The sequence below is a fragment of the Erpetoichthys calabaricus genome, chromosome 7, assembly GCF_900747795.2.
Source record: "Erpetoichthys calabaricus chromosome 7, fErpCal1.3, whole genome shotgun sequence".
In the NCBI taxonomy this organism is placed as follows: domain Eukaryota; kingdom Metazoa; phylum Chordata; class Cladistia; order Polypteriformes; family Polypteridae; genus Erpetoichthys; species Erpetoichthys calabaricus.
This window is the reverse complement of record NC_041400.2, coordinates 187,612,124-187,628,989: the sequence shown is the minus strand read 5'-3', so window position 1 is coordinate 187,628,989 and position 16,866 is coordinate 187,612,124. Positions and strand designations below refer to the sequence as shown.

The following is a 16,866-nucleotide window of genomic DNA, read 5'->3' as shown; positions in this document are numbered from 1 at the left end:
TTTAAATCACCTGTAGCTCGCAAACCGTTTGAACTATTGACCTGACATTTGGTACACATATACTACGTGACCTCTTCTCTCCGCTTTCGGGGTGAGGATTGACCTGCAAGGTTACTCCTCTTTTTATTTCTATATTATTTTATTGTTGAACCAACTCTCGGCAGAGGCCAGCAGGGTGGCTGTGCGGTGCATGTGTACGGGCGCCATTCTCATTCCCTACCACCTTCGGCGTCACTTTCCCTACCGCTTCATATCTTAAGTCTTCAATCTTCCTCAAGAATGATTTAAGTGCCAGCTTAAGTAAAAAATTAAATAAAAGGTACTAAATAATTGCAACACAAACTCTGACTTAATCAGTTTTAACGTGAAAAGATGCCAATGAAAGAAGAGAAGAAGCGGGCCGCTAGGTTGGAGAAAAGAAGAGCTGCTCAGAAAGCAGCAAACCCATCAACCTCTGAGCAAACGAATGGTAAACGTACAGAGAAAGAGGACGAAGACTAGGAATGCTCACGTCAAGTGTATTCACTGCACTATGCCGTTACTGGTATATATATAATACGCTACTCTGCCTGTTCATTTGTCTGTCCAGGATTTTAAATCACCTGTAACTCGTAAACCATTTGACCAATTCACCTGAAATTTGGTACACGTATACTACGTGACGTCTACTATCCGCTTTCGGGGTGATGATTGACCTCCAAGGTTATTCCTCTTTTTATTTTTATTTTATTTTATTGGAGAATCAACTCTCGGCAGCGGCCAGCAGGGCGGCCGTGCGGCACATGTGTATGGGTGCCATTCTCATTCCCTACCACCTTTGCCGTCACTTCCTCTACCTCTTCATATCTTAAATCATTCTTGAGGCAGATTGAAGACTTAAGTCTTAAGTGAAAAAATTACTAAGTAATTGCAACACAAACACTAACTTAATCAGTTTTAACACGTAAAGATGCCAACGAAAGAAGAGAAGAAGCAGAAGAAGAGAAAAAGTAAGCACATCATCCTCTGAACAAACGAATGTTAAACATACAGAGAAAGAGGATGAAAACTAGGAATGCTCAAGTCAAGTGTATTCACGGCACATTATCGTGCAGTGCGCTGTTACTGGTAGTACTATAATTCTAATACAGGGGTGTCCAACTCTTGTCCAGGTGGGCCACCAGTGGCTGCGGGTTTTCATTCTAACCTTTTTCCTAATCTGTGAGCAGTTTTCACTGCTAATTAACTCCTTTCACCTTCATTTTAATAGCCCTGTTTTTAAGGATTCAGTCCTCTGAATTTATTTATTTCTTCCTTAAATGGCAGCCAAACAGAAATGAGACGTGAAACGAGCCAACAGATGACCAGCTGACCAGTATCTTAGTGAGAAGCCAATTCTTGCTGTTAATTAAAGCCGTTATTGAATATCACAACTTCAGCCCCGCGGCTAGAAAGTCTTTGGCCCCTGACAATTATGGCTGAGCACCTGGGCCCCCTGGCTCCATACTACGATAATTCTGCCTCCCCACAGCTGATCGAGTAACGTGCCCATGCTACACTCAAACTTTTAACGCCAATCACATTGAAATTTCATACAACCGTAATTAAATTTATATACCGTATACTGTATATTCGCGTATAAGTCAGGTCTTGAAACCTGAAAAATCGATCATAAAATCAGACCCCAATTTATACGCCCATTCAAAAATGCGACACTTAATTTTTTTTTTACATCTTCCTGCTTCCTCCAATCTCACATCAGTTTCTCAGACACGTCGAATTTTGTTGCAGCAGCGCAGTTACCAATTTCTTTTGCTACTTCAATGACGTTTAATTTTAAGGTTCATATTTCTTCTGATCGAACGCTCCATCGTAGATAAGGGATGCTTTTATGATAAAGGTGTATAGGGGGTGAGATACAAAAAACACAAAACAGTGCAAATGTCGTTTGGGAATAGTTCGGGTATTACTGTATGGTCATGTAGGCACAATACTTAGGAATAAAAGGCCGTGTGCTCCATGGTTACTCTCTCAGGTGGGTGTTAGCATATCATAATCTCTTTGACCACTAGTGCGAGTTTTCTGCATTCGACTTATACGGCTGACATTATAAAATACCAGAAATTATACACGAGTATATACTTTAATATATCGCATGTCGTGTCTCATGATGCATGGAGGGTCTGGTAGCTCTGAATTAAAATTACTAACAGAGCTGACGTATCTTTTTCGAACGTTTTTATTTCTCTATGTGTATCTCATGATATGATATCAACGATCACAGTGCCCACCTTCGGACCTTAACATTTGCGTCCTACACATTCTTGACGTGAATCACCTCATCTTTCAAATGATGTGACAGATCCATTCATCAAATTTGCACAGGAGGTTGACATCTCCTCCGTACTCATGCTCCTAAAGTTTAAAATTGGACAAAAATGGCAATATATGTTATTTAGGCTTTCATAACGTCCGCGCAGTTCTGAAATGAAAGAATCCATCGTAACATGAAACAGGCCTCTTCTGAATTTTACTTCTGGATCTTGGGATTCCTGATCATCTGCTTCTGAGTCAGATCCATCGGACTCAGTAAGACGTCTTGGTCTCTTGTGACGCCGACCTGATTTGAACACTGCAGGGATTTCCATTTCATTTCCCCCTGACAAGTGTCATGGTTGGCTCCCCCTGGCGGCGGCTCTGATAACTTGTTGCTGCTCTCATTCTGCCACAGCAGACTGTTGATTTTCTGTTTTTTCTTAGACCACCGTCAAAGATGTTTTGGTGACCTGAGCAGACCAACATGACTGAGAACTTCACCTTTCTTTATTTTCAGGTTAGCTGGTCATGTGGCAGCTTGTTTTGTATCTCAGTATGGGTTGGCTGCTCATTAAGGAAAAAGAAACAACTAAGGGAGTCTGAGTCACATCAATTAAAACTTCAGACCACTAGAGGAAACACTCACTCAAAATCCAGCGAATGTAGTCAGTTACGTTGGGAATATAAGAAGAAGATCTGAAGGAAAACAAATTGAAACATGGGGGAACACCGCAGACAAAATGCACAGGGTAGAATTCTAAATGTGTCAGGCATACGTTGTTAAATCAGGACTCCTGGCTAATGGGCCCCCCAATCTAAAAAGCTGACTTTGAGAGCAATCAGTTTTATTTGGGCCCCGTGTGCATGACCAAATGACACATACCATTATCTCTCTGGATATTTGTGAAGGTCTTTTTTGAGACCAAGCTTTAATTTGCTTTGCTCTCTGTTGTTGAAGTGTGTGTTATCACCATGCCGAGACTGCAAGGACTCTATGAGGCCTTCACAAAGATGGTTACAGATGCCTGTGATTCTGGGAAAGTATTTCAAAAGATGTTCATACAAATAGAAAGCACCAAATGTTAAACTGCCTCTGGAAGCAACCCATTTAATTAGCAAATTGTAGTTGTAACCTGTTTAATTTGCAAACAAAAAATCAACAAAAAACAGTGTACTGGGCACAAATAAGAGGGGCCTGATATATAGCTTTGCGATATACGAAAAGAAAGATCCGTCAGTGGGAGTTGTGTTCACTCTGATGGCTTGGTTCCAAATGCACACCATCCTCTTGGGGATGTCTGCTTTTATGATGGCTGGGGTGGGGCCAACTCTGAGGAATGTGGGCGGAGCAAGACATCCTTATTGGTCTTCTTATCAGAACTGCTGTGGAACGAGAAGACTCAGTTAGTGCCAGCGCCCCCTCTCGCCCTGAAGTGGTATTGCTTTCCTCAACAGAATTGGGAAGGTGGTCCCCAGACACACATGCATGACACAATATATAATATATATACAGTGGTGTGAAAAACTATTTGCCCCCTTCCTGATTTCTTATTCTTTTGCATGTTTGTCACACAAAATGTTTCTGATCATCAAACACATTTAACCATTAGTCAAATATAACACAAGTAAACACAAAATGCAGTTTTTAAATGATGGTTTTTATTATTTAGGGAGAAAAAAAATCCAAACCTACATGGCCCTGTGTGAAAAAGTAATTGCCCCCTTGTTAAAAAATAACCTAACTGTGGTGTATCACACCTGAGTTCAATTTCCGTAGCCACCCCCAGGCCTGATTACTGCCATACCTGTTTCAATCAAGAAATCACTTAAATAGAAGCTGCCTGACACAGAGAAGTAGACCAAAAGCACCTCAAAAGCTAGACATCATGCCAAGATCCAAAGAAATTCAGGAACAAATGACAACAGAAGTAATTGAGATCTATCAGTCTGGTAAAGGTTATAAAGCCATTTCTAAAGCTTTGGGACTCCAGCGAACCACAGTGAGAGCCATTATTCACAAATGGCAAAAACATTGAACAGTGGTGAACCTTCCCAGGAGTGGCCGGCCGACCAAAATTACCCCAAGAGCGCAGAGACGACTCATCCGAGAGGTCACAAAAGACCCCAGGACAACGTCTAAAGAACTGCAGGCCTCACTTGCCTCAATTAAGGTCAGTGTTCACGACTCCACCATAAGAAAGAGACTGGGCAAAAACGGCCTGCATGGCAGATTTCCAAGACGCAAACCACTGTTAAGCAAAAAGAACATTAGGGCTCGTCTCAATTTTGCTAAGAAACATCTCAATGATTGCCAAGACTTTTGGGAAAATACCTTGTGGACTGATGAGTCAAAAGTTGAACTTTTTGGAAGGCAAATGTCCCGTTACATCTGGCGTAAACGGAACACAGCATTTCAGAAAAAGAACATCATACCAACAGTAAAATATGGTGGTGGTAGTGTGATGGTCTGGGGTTGTTTTGCTGCTTCAGGACCTGGAAGGCTTGCTGTGATAGATGGAACCATGAATTCTACTGTCTACCAAAAAATCCTGAAGGAGAATGTCCGGCCATCTGTTCGTCAACTCAAGCTGAAGCGATCTTGGGTGCTGCAACAGGACAATGACCCAAAACACACCAGCAAATCCACCTCTGAATGGCTGAAGAAAAACAAAATGAAGACTTGGGAGTGGCCTAGTCAAAGTCCTGACCTGAATCCAATTGAGATGCTATGGCATGACCTTAAAAAGGCGGTTCATGCTAGAAAACCCTCAAATAAAGCTGAATTACAACAATTTTGCAAAGATGAGTGGGCCAAAATTCCTCCAGAGCGCTGTAACAGACTCATTGCAAGTTATCGCAAACGCTTGATTGCAGTTATTGCTGCTAAGGGTGGCCCAACCAGTTATTAGGTTCAGGGGGGCAATTACTTTTTCACACAGGGCCATGTAGGTTTGGATTTTTTTTTCTCCCTAAATAATAAAAACCACCATTTACAAACTACATTTTGTGTTTACTTGTGTTATATTTGACTAATGGTTAAATGTGTTTGATGATCAGAAACATTTTGTGTGACAAACATGCAAAAGAATAAGAAATCAGGAAGGGGGCAAATAGTTTTTCACACCACTGTATATATATATATATATATATATATATATATATATATATATATATATATATATATTAATCATCATGTATATACTGTATTTATAACTTTTTGGTTTTTTTTTTTTAGTTATCCAGATTCATGTTTGAAGGTCGTGAAATTAAATTAGTGATGACTTGTGCTGCTTTTATTACCATGAACCCTGGCTATGCAGGAAGAACGGAGTTGCCAGACAACTTGAAAGCTTTATTTAGGCCCATTGCGATGATGGTGCCCAACTACGCTCTTATTGCAGAAGTAAGTTGCTTTTAATAATAATAATAATAATAATAAAAATACATTTTATTTATATAGAATATTTCCTTTTGACTTTATAAATGTTCAGACAAGTAATGTTCCACTTGTCTTTGCCAAATAAGCAAATGTGAATTGTCAAGTAACTTTTATGTTGTTTTTCACATATTGTGTATTTATGAAGGTTCTCTAGAAATTAATGATAGATGTGTGCAGCAGCAAATATTATTGTGTTAGCTTGTTTAAGGCTAATTTTTTTTTGTTTCTTTTCTCCCAGGGCTGAATATTTTTCCAAAAACTAACTTTTTTTAAAAAAGAACACAAAGCAATTGTTTAACATATCAAATCAGCAAAAAATATTTACTTTTGACAGATGTTACTGTCTTGCATGTTGTATGAGCATGCATACTCTATGATTTCACATACATGTTACACAGCAAAGTCCTGCGGTATGATATCGCTCAAAGCAGCCGATTGCATACATTGCCACATTTCACTGCTTACAATACGTGTTGCACTGGTGCTTCCTTTTCAATTGTCTTTTGCTGCACTTTCTCACATATATTGTTAGTGTGTACTGTAGAGAGACAAGTCACCCGTTTGACATTGTGCCATGCCAATGCCACCAAGTTTTCAACCCGCATGAAAACCACATTGTCACCTCTTCAACTGTGAAGGCCTGTGTCTCCTGTACACCCTCACTGTGCCACAAGCTCCAATTCCTCTGCTCTGTAGCTCCATGAACAATTCTGGGCATGTATAAAAATTGTCCATGTACACAACATGACCCAAATGTTCATAGCCCTGAAGCAACTGACTTGTCAAGGGACAGTTCTCTCTTTGAAAGAAATACTTTCCTGTCTATGTAATTACTTTCAGGCAGAAACCAGTGTTTGCTTCTGCCAGTACAAAATCCTTTATGCCATACTTTGTGGGCTTGTCTGGCATATATTGGCAGAAAAAAAGGTGTCCCTTTTATTTTATCATAGATTCGTGCACAGACAAATCACGGCCAGGCTGATAAAATTGTTTATATGTCGGTTCCACAATGTCAAACAGGGGCTGAACTTTATACATGGGGTTATAGCCTGGCTCACCCCTTGGGATTTGCTTCTGGTTATCACAGAAGTGAATAAAACTTTGCAGCGGCACTTACCTATCACGTGGCATAACCTGTCCAAAGCCACCAAGGGACAAAGCACGTTTGGTCCAATGCTTCCTGAAGTTATATCACCAGTCCAGTCCCATCTCTATTTGTAATGCCACAAAGCCCTTCATCTCGTCTTTTTTTGTGGGTGTCCACTTTGAAAAACGAGAATGCGGTGCAAGTGCAGCCCACGATTCAAAAAATTGCATACCAGCTCTGCATTCAGCATCATGAGAGAGCAGCCTGAAGTAGTCCAGCGGCTGGTAATCTGTCGTGTCCAACAGCAAGCCATGCTATCTTGTGAAGTCTGGTAGCCAGTTTGGCTCCCACGGATCAATGTCTGGGTATTCCTCCCACATGAACCTTGCAGTAGGTGTGTCGGCTGTGCGAATGCACTAAGCTGGCAGCCGATCAGCTGGGGTGGCATTGGCTGGTGTCCGATCAGCTGATGCCAGTTTCTCACTCTCTTGCTCGATCTCCAGATCACTGTCAACAAAACCAGATTCTGAAAAATCAGAGTCCGACTCAGCGATAATGCGCAAAAACATCATCTGCTGAGTATTTTCTTTTCTGCACTCGCTTCGCTCCCTCGTGAGATGTCGATACCATCTTGCCTTTGTTTACATTTGTTTACATTTCGTAACTCGTGCAAACGCAAGGATTAGCTGCCGAGTCAATGAGTCTAACATTCCTCCAAGCACAGAGGGAATGCCTCTGACGTTAAATGAGTTAGTAATGGGTAGTGCATTTTGACAGATGTTCTCACCAACGACATAATGTTGTCAGACTCACTAGTCCAGTTCATTTTTGGGCAGGTGGTGTTTTGGCAGCAGTGTCTGCATGATGGAACCGAGTGTGGTCTGGAAGGCCAGTAATACACATTTCCACCCACACACACTCACCTGGGGCCTCATGTGTAACGCCTCGAGCAGAATTCAAACTAAAACATCACATAAGGAAAAAACTAGAAATGTGTAGGCACAAAAAAATTGAGATGCATAAAACAGTGGGTAAGCAAAGTTCCACGCACTTCCCCTTTATACATCCCAATTAACGTGAATTTTAATGCACATACACAAGCCTACCACCCCACCCTGACCCCCCCCCCCCAAATTCATCTATTTGAATATGCAAATCAGTATGAATAGCAAGGAAAAAAACATGCTATTTGGTGGTTTAAGCAGTGGTATAAACAACAAAATGAAATTGAAGGAGTAATATAGCATGACAAAGGCGCTCAAAAGTTCAAGTTCAGAAAGTTGCACAATGCCGAAAATAAAAAAGAAGTGGTCAAATATCAAAGTTGCAGCGAAAAAAGTGTCAAAGCCCACCGTCAGAAAAAAAATAGTCTGTATTGAAATTAAAGTCGTAATTTCTTCTTTAATCTCAGTTTATTTTGTCATTAAAGTATAACCTCATAAACATAAACCCTAACCCTAACCCTAGTTTCTCAACTAGAGTAGCACATTAAATGCTTTGTATTGTAAGAGTTCCCCAACTCAGTCATTAATTACTATATGCTTCTTAAATGAAGTTTCTCTTACGCTGACAGGAGCATGCAGGCAGTGATCGCCACACAGAACACATTACATTCATGAGATTACAGCTCTCTGAACATTTTAGAATATTAAGATGTATACCTGATATCATTTTCATGATGAAATACATTAAAGCATGTATTAAACACGTGAGGGCATGGTGGCGCCCCATCCAGGGATTGTTCCTGCCTCGTGCATGATACAGGGTGAGGCAGAAAGGACGGACGTTTTTTACAAAATCGCAAAATTGTTAATTTTTTCTTACAAAGAAATTTATTGAAAGATTTGAGTTCATATTGAAACAGCATTTGACAAAATCAAGTGTGGAAAACAACATCTCCCATGTGGTGTCCGTTATGGCCAAATTCAGAAGAATGTTTCCGAGCAGATCAACTTGGACTGTGCAGCAGGGCTAGTCGTACGCTTTCCACATTTTCAGGGGTACGTACCATTCGTGTAGCCCCCGGCGGTCTTTTGTTCATTAGTGTACCTCATGTACAAAGTGCTTTAACCTAACGTAGGATAGTGTTACGAGCGGGAACAGCTTTATTTCTGTGGATATTGAAATGGCAAAACAGTCGTACGCAAAAACGCTGTGTTCTATCGTCCACGGCTCCATGGCTTCAACTAAAAAGAAAATCAAAAACTGCTAAGACTTTGCGAACCTAACGCCACCTACCGCACATCTGTCACTCCATCTAGTGGTGAGTTCTAGCCATTTCAAAGACGTCCGTCCTTTCTGCCTCACCCTGTACTTGCTGGGATGAGCACGACCCTGTATGCATGGATGGATGGACTGTTTCAAATTTTGATCTATGAGACAGTAGCAGTAACCGCTGTGTCACCCATTATGACTTAAAGTTTATGTTCTATTACAGCTTTTACAATCATGAGGTCCTTGGCACGACACACTGGACTACCATGCAGTACACTCTGTAGTAGCCTGTGGTAATTAAGAGTAGCAGCTAAAGCATTACATTATAAAATGCAGGATATTCACTTCATTCCCCTCCGACTCCCTAAAGAAGCTCAACGTATCTGTTTTGGACCCAGTAGTATTTCCTTTTTATTAACTAGGGGGTTCCGTCCCTTGCTTGCTTCGCTCAGCCACCCCCGGGTTTGGTTAACCGGATATACAATTTTAAGAGATTGTTACTCTCATGGCAATTGTTACATATGCATTATTTTTCAACTTCCATAGAAGCAATATTTGGAATTAACGTTTCTTCAAGATCTTATTAAATTTTGATTCCGTGTTTGGACTTACATCGTGACAACGCAACGTATAACTAGCCCATGAGTGAATATCGTTTCTTTCTCTCTAATAAATAAACCAACTTTTTCGAATATTTGTCCATGCTCCTTTTTCTTCGCTTAGTTGTTGACGTGTCACCTAGAACGTACAAAATTATTGTCCTGATAAAATTTATAAGAGCTGAGAGCGCAGGAAGTGTGTCTGACAAAAGCATTCACACGACTGAGAGGTTAGATGACCCCGTGGTCTTGTTTGAAAAAGGCTGTAAGTATGGCGTGACTTGAAACAATCTCATGGTAAAAGTCACCGTCTGGCGGGACTTCATTCCAAAAAGTCTCTCTGAAAGTCACGTCTCATCTCCAAAGGTTTTTTTTTATTATAATAAAGAGATATAAGTAATAACAGTGTAACTTTTGATAGTGTTGGGTATGGGGAGGTGCTTATGTATAGGAGAAGAGATGGGGCGGTTGAGCTAATAGTTTATTTTCTTAATTATATGATTTTCGTTAAGTACTTTATTTCATTTTTTTTTATTCATATCTCACATTTTTAGGTTATTCTTTACTCAGAAGGCTTTGAATCCAGTAAAGTTTTGGCCAGGAAGATGACTCAGATGTACAAGCTGTGCAGTGAGCAGCTCTCTCAGCAAGATCACTATGACTTTGGAATGAGAGCAGTCAAATCTGTGCTGGTAATGGCAGGGTAAGGAAATAAACGTTAAGTACTGATTTCGGAAATATTTTTAAAGGGGTGTTTCTTAGGGTTACCGTATATCCCCAAGCCAAATAAAAGCAAAGACCGTTGGAGTTTTTCTCCAAGAGCTGGAGGAGGAGAGCTTAGTCATCTCCCTTGGATTGAGTTTCTCTCTGTCTTAAGTGTTTTCACCTTGCAGTTTTTATGTTTAATGAAAGAGGGGGTTAAATGTTTGTAATTACTTCCATAATATGTGCTGCACGCCTTTTGAGAACCACTCGTCTATTGTAGCCATTGCTGGTTCATCTGATGATATGGTATGTAATAAATTTTATAAAAGTTGGTGAATTAACAAAAAAGGTAAACCAGGTTGGGAACGATGGGCCGCAGTTTGAAGAACCTGGTAAAACTGACAGTTTTTTGAAATCTGGACAGGCGCCTTATAGGAAGGCATTTGTGGGGAAATCCGGATGTATTTTAACTAGTGTTTCTTAAACTGTTGAATCGACAAGGGTGGATCGACCACCAAGGTGTTCTGGGTGCTCATCCAGGGTCTGTGGCCCTTTCACCAACTTCACCCCCCTCTGCCCAACAAAACGATCAAGTATCCGTGAGTCAAAATTTCCAAGGGGGAACTCTTGCCAAATCCCCCATTCAATTAAATAATCAAGTTTCCAAGAACTGAAAAGACCAAGGGTGGGTATCGTGAGTGAGAAATGCCACGCTGCTTTAAACGGCCTGGCGCCCGCATGCTGCATTGTTAAAAAGTATGATCAACTCTCTTAAGGAGCCGAGTCAGGCCCTGTCAAGCCCTCAGGTACTTAATAGATAAATCTGGCAGACCCCAGGTCCTTGATAGGGGGGCTGAGGCCAGTGGGACTGTGAGAGAGGCAATTTGAAAAAAAGAAAGTGTAATTTATTGTGCAATAAATAGCTAAAAACAGTTCCAAAGAGTGCACGTTCCAAAAAAGTGAAAAAGAAAATCAGGTAGCTTTTAAAAATGTACTAAAAATGCACAATAAATAAGTCAAACCAAAAAAAGAAGAAAAACAAAACAAAAAAATCGGGAGTGCTCTCCCCTCGACTCTCTAATACACTCAGATATGAGGATGGATATTCGAGGAGTAAACCGCAAGACAATGATTATATTTTTGTATTATGTACATTAAAGAACCATCAAGAACAAATCAAATCAAATTAATAATATATTGAACAATTATCCATCAATCCATCCATTTCCCAACCTGCTGAATCCGAACACAGAGTCACGGGGGTCTGCTGGAGCCAATCCCAGCCATCACAGGGCACAAGGCAGGAACCAATCCCGGGCAGGGCGCCAACCCACCACAGGACACACACACACACACACACACACACCAAGCACACACGAGGGACAATTTAGAATCACCAATGCACCTAACCTGCATGTCTTTGAATTGTGGGAGGAAACACACGCAGACACAGGGAGAACATGCAAACTCCACGCAGGGAGGACCTGGGAAGTGAACCTGGGTCTCCTTACTAGGGGGCAGCAGCGCTACCACTGTGCCACCGTGCCATCCTGAATAATTATTATAAAAGTAAAGTTGAATAAATCGGACTCTGCAGCTGCATGAATAAAAGGTAAAGTACCCCTTTCCGGTTAGCGGAAATAGCCCAAAAGTTGATAGAAATCGATGTTTTGTACCTAATACTTGTATGCAAAATTTGGTTGTCCGAAGTGAAAGCGTACACAAGTTATCGTGTGTACACACATACACACACACATAATTCCAAAAATGGTATTTTCGGACTCAGGGAGGTCTAAAACGTTGAGATTCATCAGAATCTCGAAATGGAATTTTTTTAAGGATTCCAATACTTTCCCTACGAGAAAGTAAATCGGACTCGAGGAGGTCTAAGATTTCGAGATTCATCAAAATCTTGAGGTCCAATTTTTGGACGATTACAATACTTTCCCTTTACTTTGTATACGAGAAAGTAAAAAAAAGATTATTGTGGGAACTGCACCCACCCGATTTCCAGTCGGTCTGGGCACTTCACTCCCAGTACATCCAGTCTCTAATAAACTTGCTCTCTTTTAACTCTGCTTCTGGTTTCCGTTTTGCTATCTCTTCTTTCTAAAGCTCAGAGAGTAGCAGAGCTTTTGGTCATAACAGAATTCCAGTTCATCTGCCACATCCAAAACCAGCTCATCTGCATATGCAACCCTGGACGTCCTATGATGAACTTGTTTCTTTTTCTTCCACATCTACATTTATGCATAATGACAATAAAGAATTCTATCTATCTATCTATCTATCTATCTATCTATCTATCTATCTATCTATCTATCTATCTATCTATCTATCTATCTATCTATCTATCTATCTATCTATCTATCTATCTATCTATCTATCTATCTATCTATCTATCTATCTATCTATCTATCTATAATATAGCACTTTTCCTGCTATATCTAATTCCTGCCTGGCTTTTATAAGTTTCTCCCGCAATCACCTGAGAAGGGAACTGGTCACCCGTTCCCCTGTCACTCGTTCTGTGCCCCTTTAAACCAGTGAGTTTACCTGCACGTGTTTACCTGTTCAGCAGATGCCGCTGGATCATGCTTACGCTCACATACTCCCCCCGACTCCTACGCATTGCCTCCTATGCCTGATCAAATGCACCTCCCGAGCTGGCAACAAAGGCAGACAAAAAAATATTGCAGTTCATGTCGTTGGTGCAGTTCATAAAAAAGTTCATACTGCACTTTTCCATCTTGCCACTTCCAAACCCGTGACAGCAAGCAAGACATGAACAAGCGGTGGCCGACACAACTCCCCGAGGTGCCCTTTGAGGAGAGTTGCCCCCCAACACCATCCACAATTCTCCCAATACGTGTCATCCTGTTGCCCTCACCCTTTTATGTGCACCTGAAAGGATGCAGGTACGTGCCATTTCTCTAATCTTTATTTATAATGCTGAGGACTAGCAGGGCACAGTTAATTACTTTATACTGTCCTGTGAAAAGCTGATGTGGGAAAATATACCACTACACTATTTGTGTAGGGACTTGCATCTTCACACACCCATTGGCCTTTGAGGGATTCAATACGGCCTTGTGGTAGGGCAGGGGCAGCTTGATCAACTGAGTCAAAGTTGCTGGATGTCATGGCCGGTCTGTACACTGGTACTGTGAGTGCTGTGCAGAGAGGAGGCAGAACCTCAACATTTGTCCTAGTTGATTCTGGGGTTCGTCAGGGGTGTGTTTTTGCTCATATTCTATTTAATGCTTGCATGAAGTGTTGGGCAGGGTCGTGAGGTCCAGCAGCTATGGGGCATCTGTTGGGAAAGAGAGATTCACTGACCTTGATTTTGCTGACGATGCTGTGATCTTCACAGAGTCAATGGAGGCTCTGAGCGGGGCTCTTGAGAGACTGAATGAGGAACCAATCAAAGTCAAACCAGCGGTACCCAAGGATTTTGTTCATGTCTCACAGCCATGTAATAAAATAGGGAGCACTGGAACTCTAAGACTTGGACTTTCATCCTTTTACATAAATATCGTGAGCGCCACACACCCCTTTACAGTGACCTCATGATCCCCCCTGCTCTCCCAATCCATCTACTGACTTCATAGGAAGAGTCACGAGAGACATGAATGTCACTACCGAGGTAAGTAAACCTCTCAATGACGAGGTTGACACTCTCTCTACAGACAGACACACTGATGATGGCCGTGCCTAAGAGGTCATTATAGTCCTGGATGTTGGTTTTTATCAGGACCTTCGCAAGCTCAGACACTCAGACTCTCGAGAGCCCCAATCAGAGCCTCCATTATTTTGTAGACTAAATAATCTTGACTAATAATACCTTGTGGGATATGGCCGGCCATTCATACCCCCAGGCCGCCAGATGGAGCCCTCCCTACAGCATGGAGGTTCCCCAAATGCCAGCAGGGAATTATGGACATTGGAGTTTTCCTTCACAGCCCTGCTGGTTACCATGGGGGCCGCCAGAGGACGCTACAGGGACGCATAAGGACTTGTATGTTCCCTATAACCCGGAAGTACATCTTAGTTACAGCGACAGAGGGAATGACGTACTTCCGGGATGAAGAAGAGGAGTTTTCATCTGACCCAGAAGTGCTGGGAAGTCACATGGACTGAGGGTTCAGAAGCACTTCCGGGTCAAGGACTATAAAGGACTCTGGGAAATCCCAGACAGGCGAGCTGAGTCGGGAGGAAGGGTGGCAACGCGTCTGGGAGTGGAGGATTGATTATTGATTGTGTATTGGTGTATATATTGTGAATTTCCCCTTGGGATTAATAAAGTATCTATCTATCTATCTATCTATCTATCTATCTATCTATCTATCTATCTATCTATCTATCTATCTATCTATCTATCTATCTATCTATCTATCTATCTATCTATCTATCTATCTATCTATCTATCTATCTATAGTGGAGTGGAGGTGCTTTGTGCACAGTTATTATTATAATAAATTTATTTGGACTTTTATCTGGTGTCTGGCATCTGATCTGAGGGTTCAAGGGAGCGATAGCGCCCCCTATCTGTCACAACCTTTAATGTACATTGATGGATTAAAGGCCAGAAGTCCACATGACCGTCATCATCAAGTTCTTCCATGTGAACTCTGAATACCATGAGGACTGACTGAGGTCACTGATGTTAGGTAGAATGCCTAGAAGGGGCTGGGTGGTCTCGTGGCCTTGGAGCCCCTACAGATTTTGTTTTTTTTTTTGTTTCTTTTTTCTGTCCTCCCTGACCATTGGACCTTACTTTTATTCTATGATAATTAGTGTTCCCTTATTTTAATTCTTATTTATTTTGTCTTTTTTCTCTTTCTTCATTATGTAAAGCACTTTGAGCTATATCATTTGTATGAAAATGTGCTGTAGAAATAAATGTTGCGGTTGTTGTAATGCTTTTCCTAGATCCCTGAAGAGAGAAAACCCTCACCTGAGTGAAGATGTAGTTCTGATTCGGGCACTGCGCGATTCCAACCTGCCGAAGTTTCTTACAGATGATGCGTTGCTTTTTAGGTAATTAACTTTAAATAATTCCAAATGTTTTTGTGTTTAAATGTGTATAAGCTGTTTTTACTTTTATTGAGTTTAAAAGATTTAATCAAACAAAATGAACACAACTAGATTTACAGCATGACATCCTGAATGATCGAGACTTGGGTATCACCAGAGTCAGATGATTAGTTCACTGAGACTGCTGTTCTCCACTTTTAAAGTCATGCCTAATCAGACTCTGTCACTATTTATACATTTTGTTATGATGCTATACTTAAATCATTTAAATTCATTCATTTTCTGGTCTGATGAAACCAAAGTTGAACTCTTTGGCCTCAGTTCTAAGTGTCACGCTTGGAGGAAATCTGGCATCACTCATCACCATTCCAATGGTGAAACACGCTGATGGCAGTATCATTCTGTGGGGTCATCTTTTAGACTGAAAGACAAGACAGGGTTGAAGGAAAACTGAAATGAGCAAAGTGCAGAAATATCATTCATGAAAACCTGCTTCAGAGCCGTCTGGACCTCAGATTAGGTGAAGGTTCATCTTCCAACAGTACAAAGTAAAGGAGTGGCTTAGGAACAACTCTGGGAACGTCCTTGAATGTCCCAGCCTGATCGAACATGTCTAGAGAGACCCGGAAATAGCTATCCACAGATGGTCTACATCCAACCTGACAGAGCTGGAGAGGCTCTGTAGAGAAAGAAGTATGGTAGAAAAATCCCCAAATCCAGGTGTGCAAAGCTTATTACATCAATCTCACCATTGCACTGCCCTCCTCCAGTTGAGTGTTGCTGCACATCCTCCCAGCTCCGATTCCTCTGGGTAAGAGAGTGCAGTCCCTTTTATTACTTCCGGTGCCAGGGCAACTGCCCGATTGAAGCACTTCCGAGTCATATGAAAGTCCATTATAGCATGGAGCTTGTCTCCCTGCAGCACCCTCTTGTGGCACCTACTGGGCTCTGATACCTGGGGCAGCTGTCATCTGGCGTGGTGAAGGAATAAAAAGCCCCCATCGACATCTTTCCTTTCCAGTGGGCTGTCCGTCCATCCCTTTTGGTCCTTCCTTTTGAGTCTGATCCCCTTCTCCTCCCCGGCAGGGAAGCCTATCTGCCTGTTAGGAGCCTCCTGTCCTGCTAAGGAACCATCCCCTCTTCTGGCCGGGATACCCATCCAGCCCATTTGGCATCTACACAGCATGCGCATGCCCACAACTTACAGTTTTAGCAGATAAACACATGAAATTAATAGGAATGAATTTACAGAAAAACATGGGAAGGCATTGTGTGCTTAGTGGCTTCTTCTACTGCCTCATAGCTTTATGTGGCTGGAGTCCCTGTTTTATGTTCTTTTCATATCTCTGTGGCTTTTCCATTTTCCCCTCACATCACACAGTCATAGAAGTTTACATCATCAACATCTGCAGACTGGCTGTGCTTACATCTTGACGACCGATTACTCTTGGAAAAACTGGAGGGGCATCAGTCACCTGAGTCCCTAGTCC

General features: G+C 41.6%; 1 protein-coding gene across 1 annotated transcript in view; it reads left to right on the top strand.

The window, feature by feature from the left end:
• dnah6 (dynein, axonemal, heavy chain 6) overlaps positions 1 to 16,866 on the top strand; it is a 439,386-nt gene that overhangs the window by 164,414 nt on the left and 258,106 nt on the right. Inside the window, exons 31-33 of the mRNA XM_051929949.1 lie at positions 5,531 to 5,698; positions 10,189 to 10,337; positions 15,272 to 15,379. Of these exons, the coding sequence (XP_051785909.1) occupies positions 5,531 to 5,698; positions 10,189 to 10,337; positions 15,272 to 15,379 (425 nt within the window). The remainder of the gene's footprint in view (positions 1 to 5,530; positions 5,699 to 10,188; positions 10,338 to 15,271; positions 15,380 to 16,866) is intronic.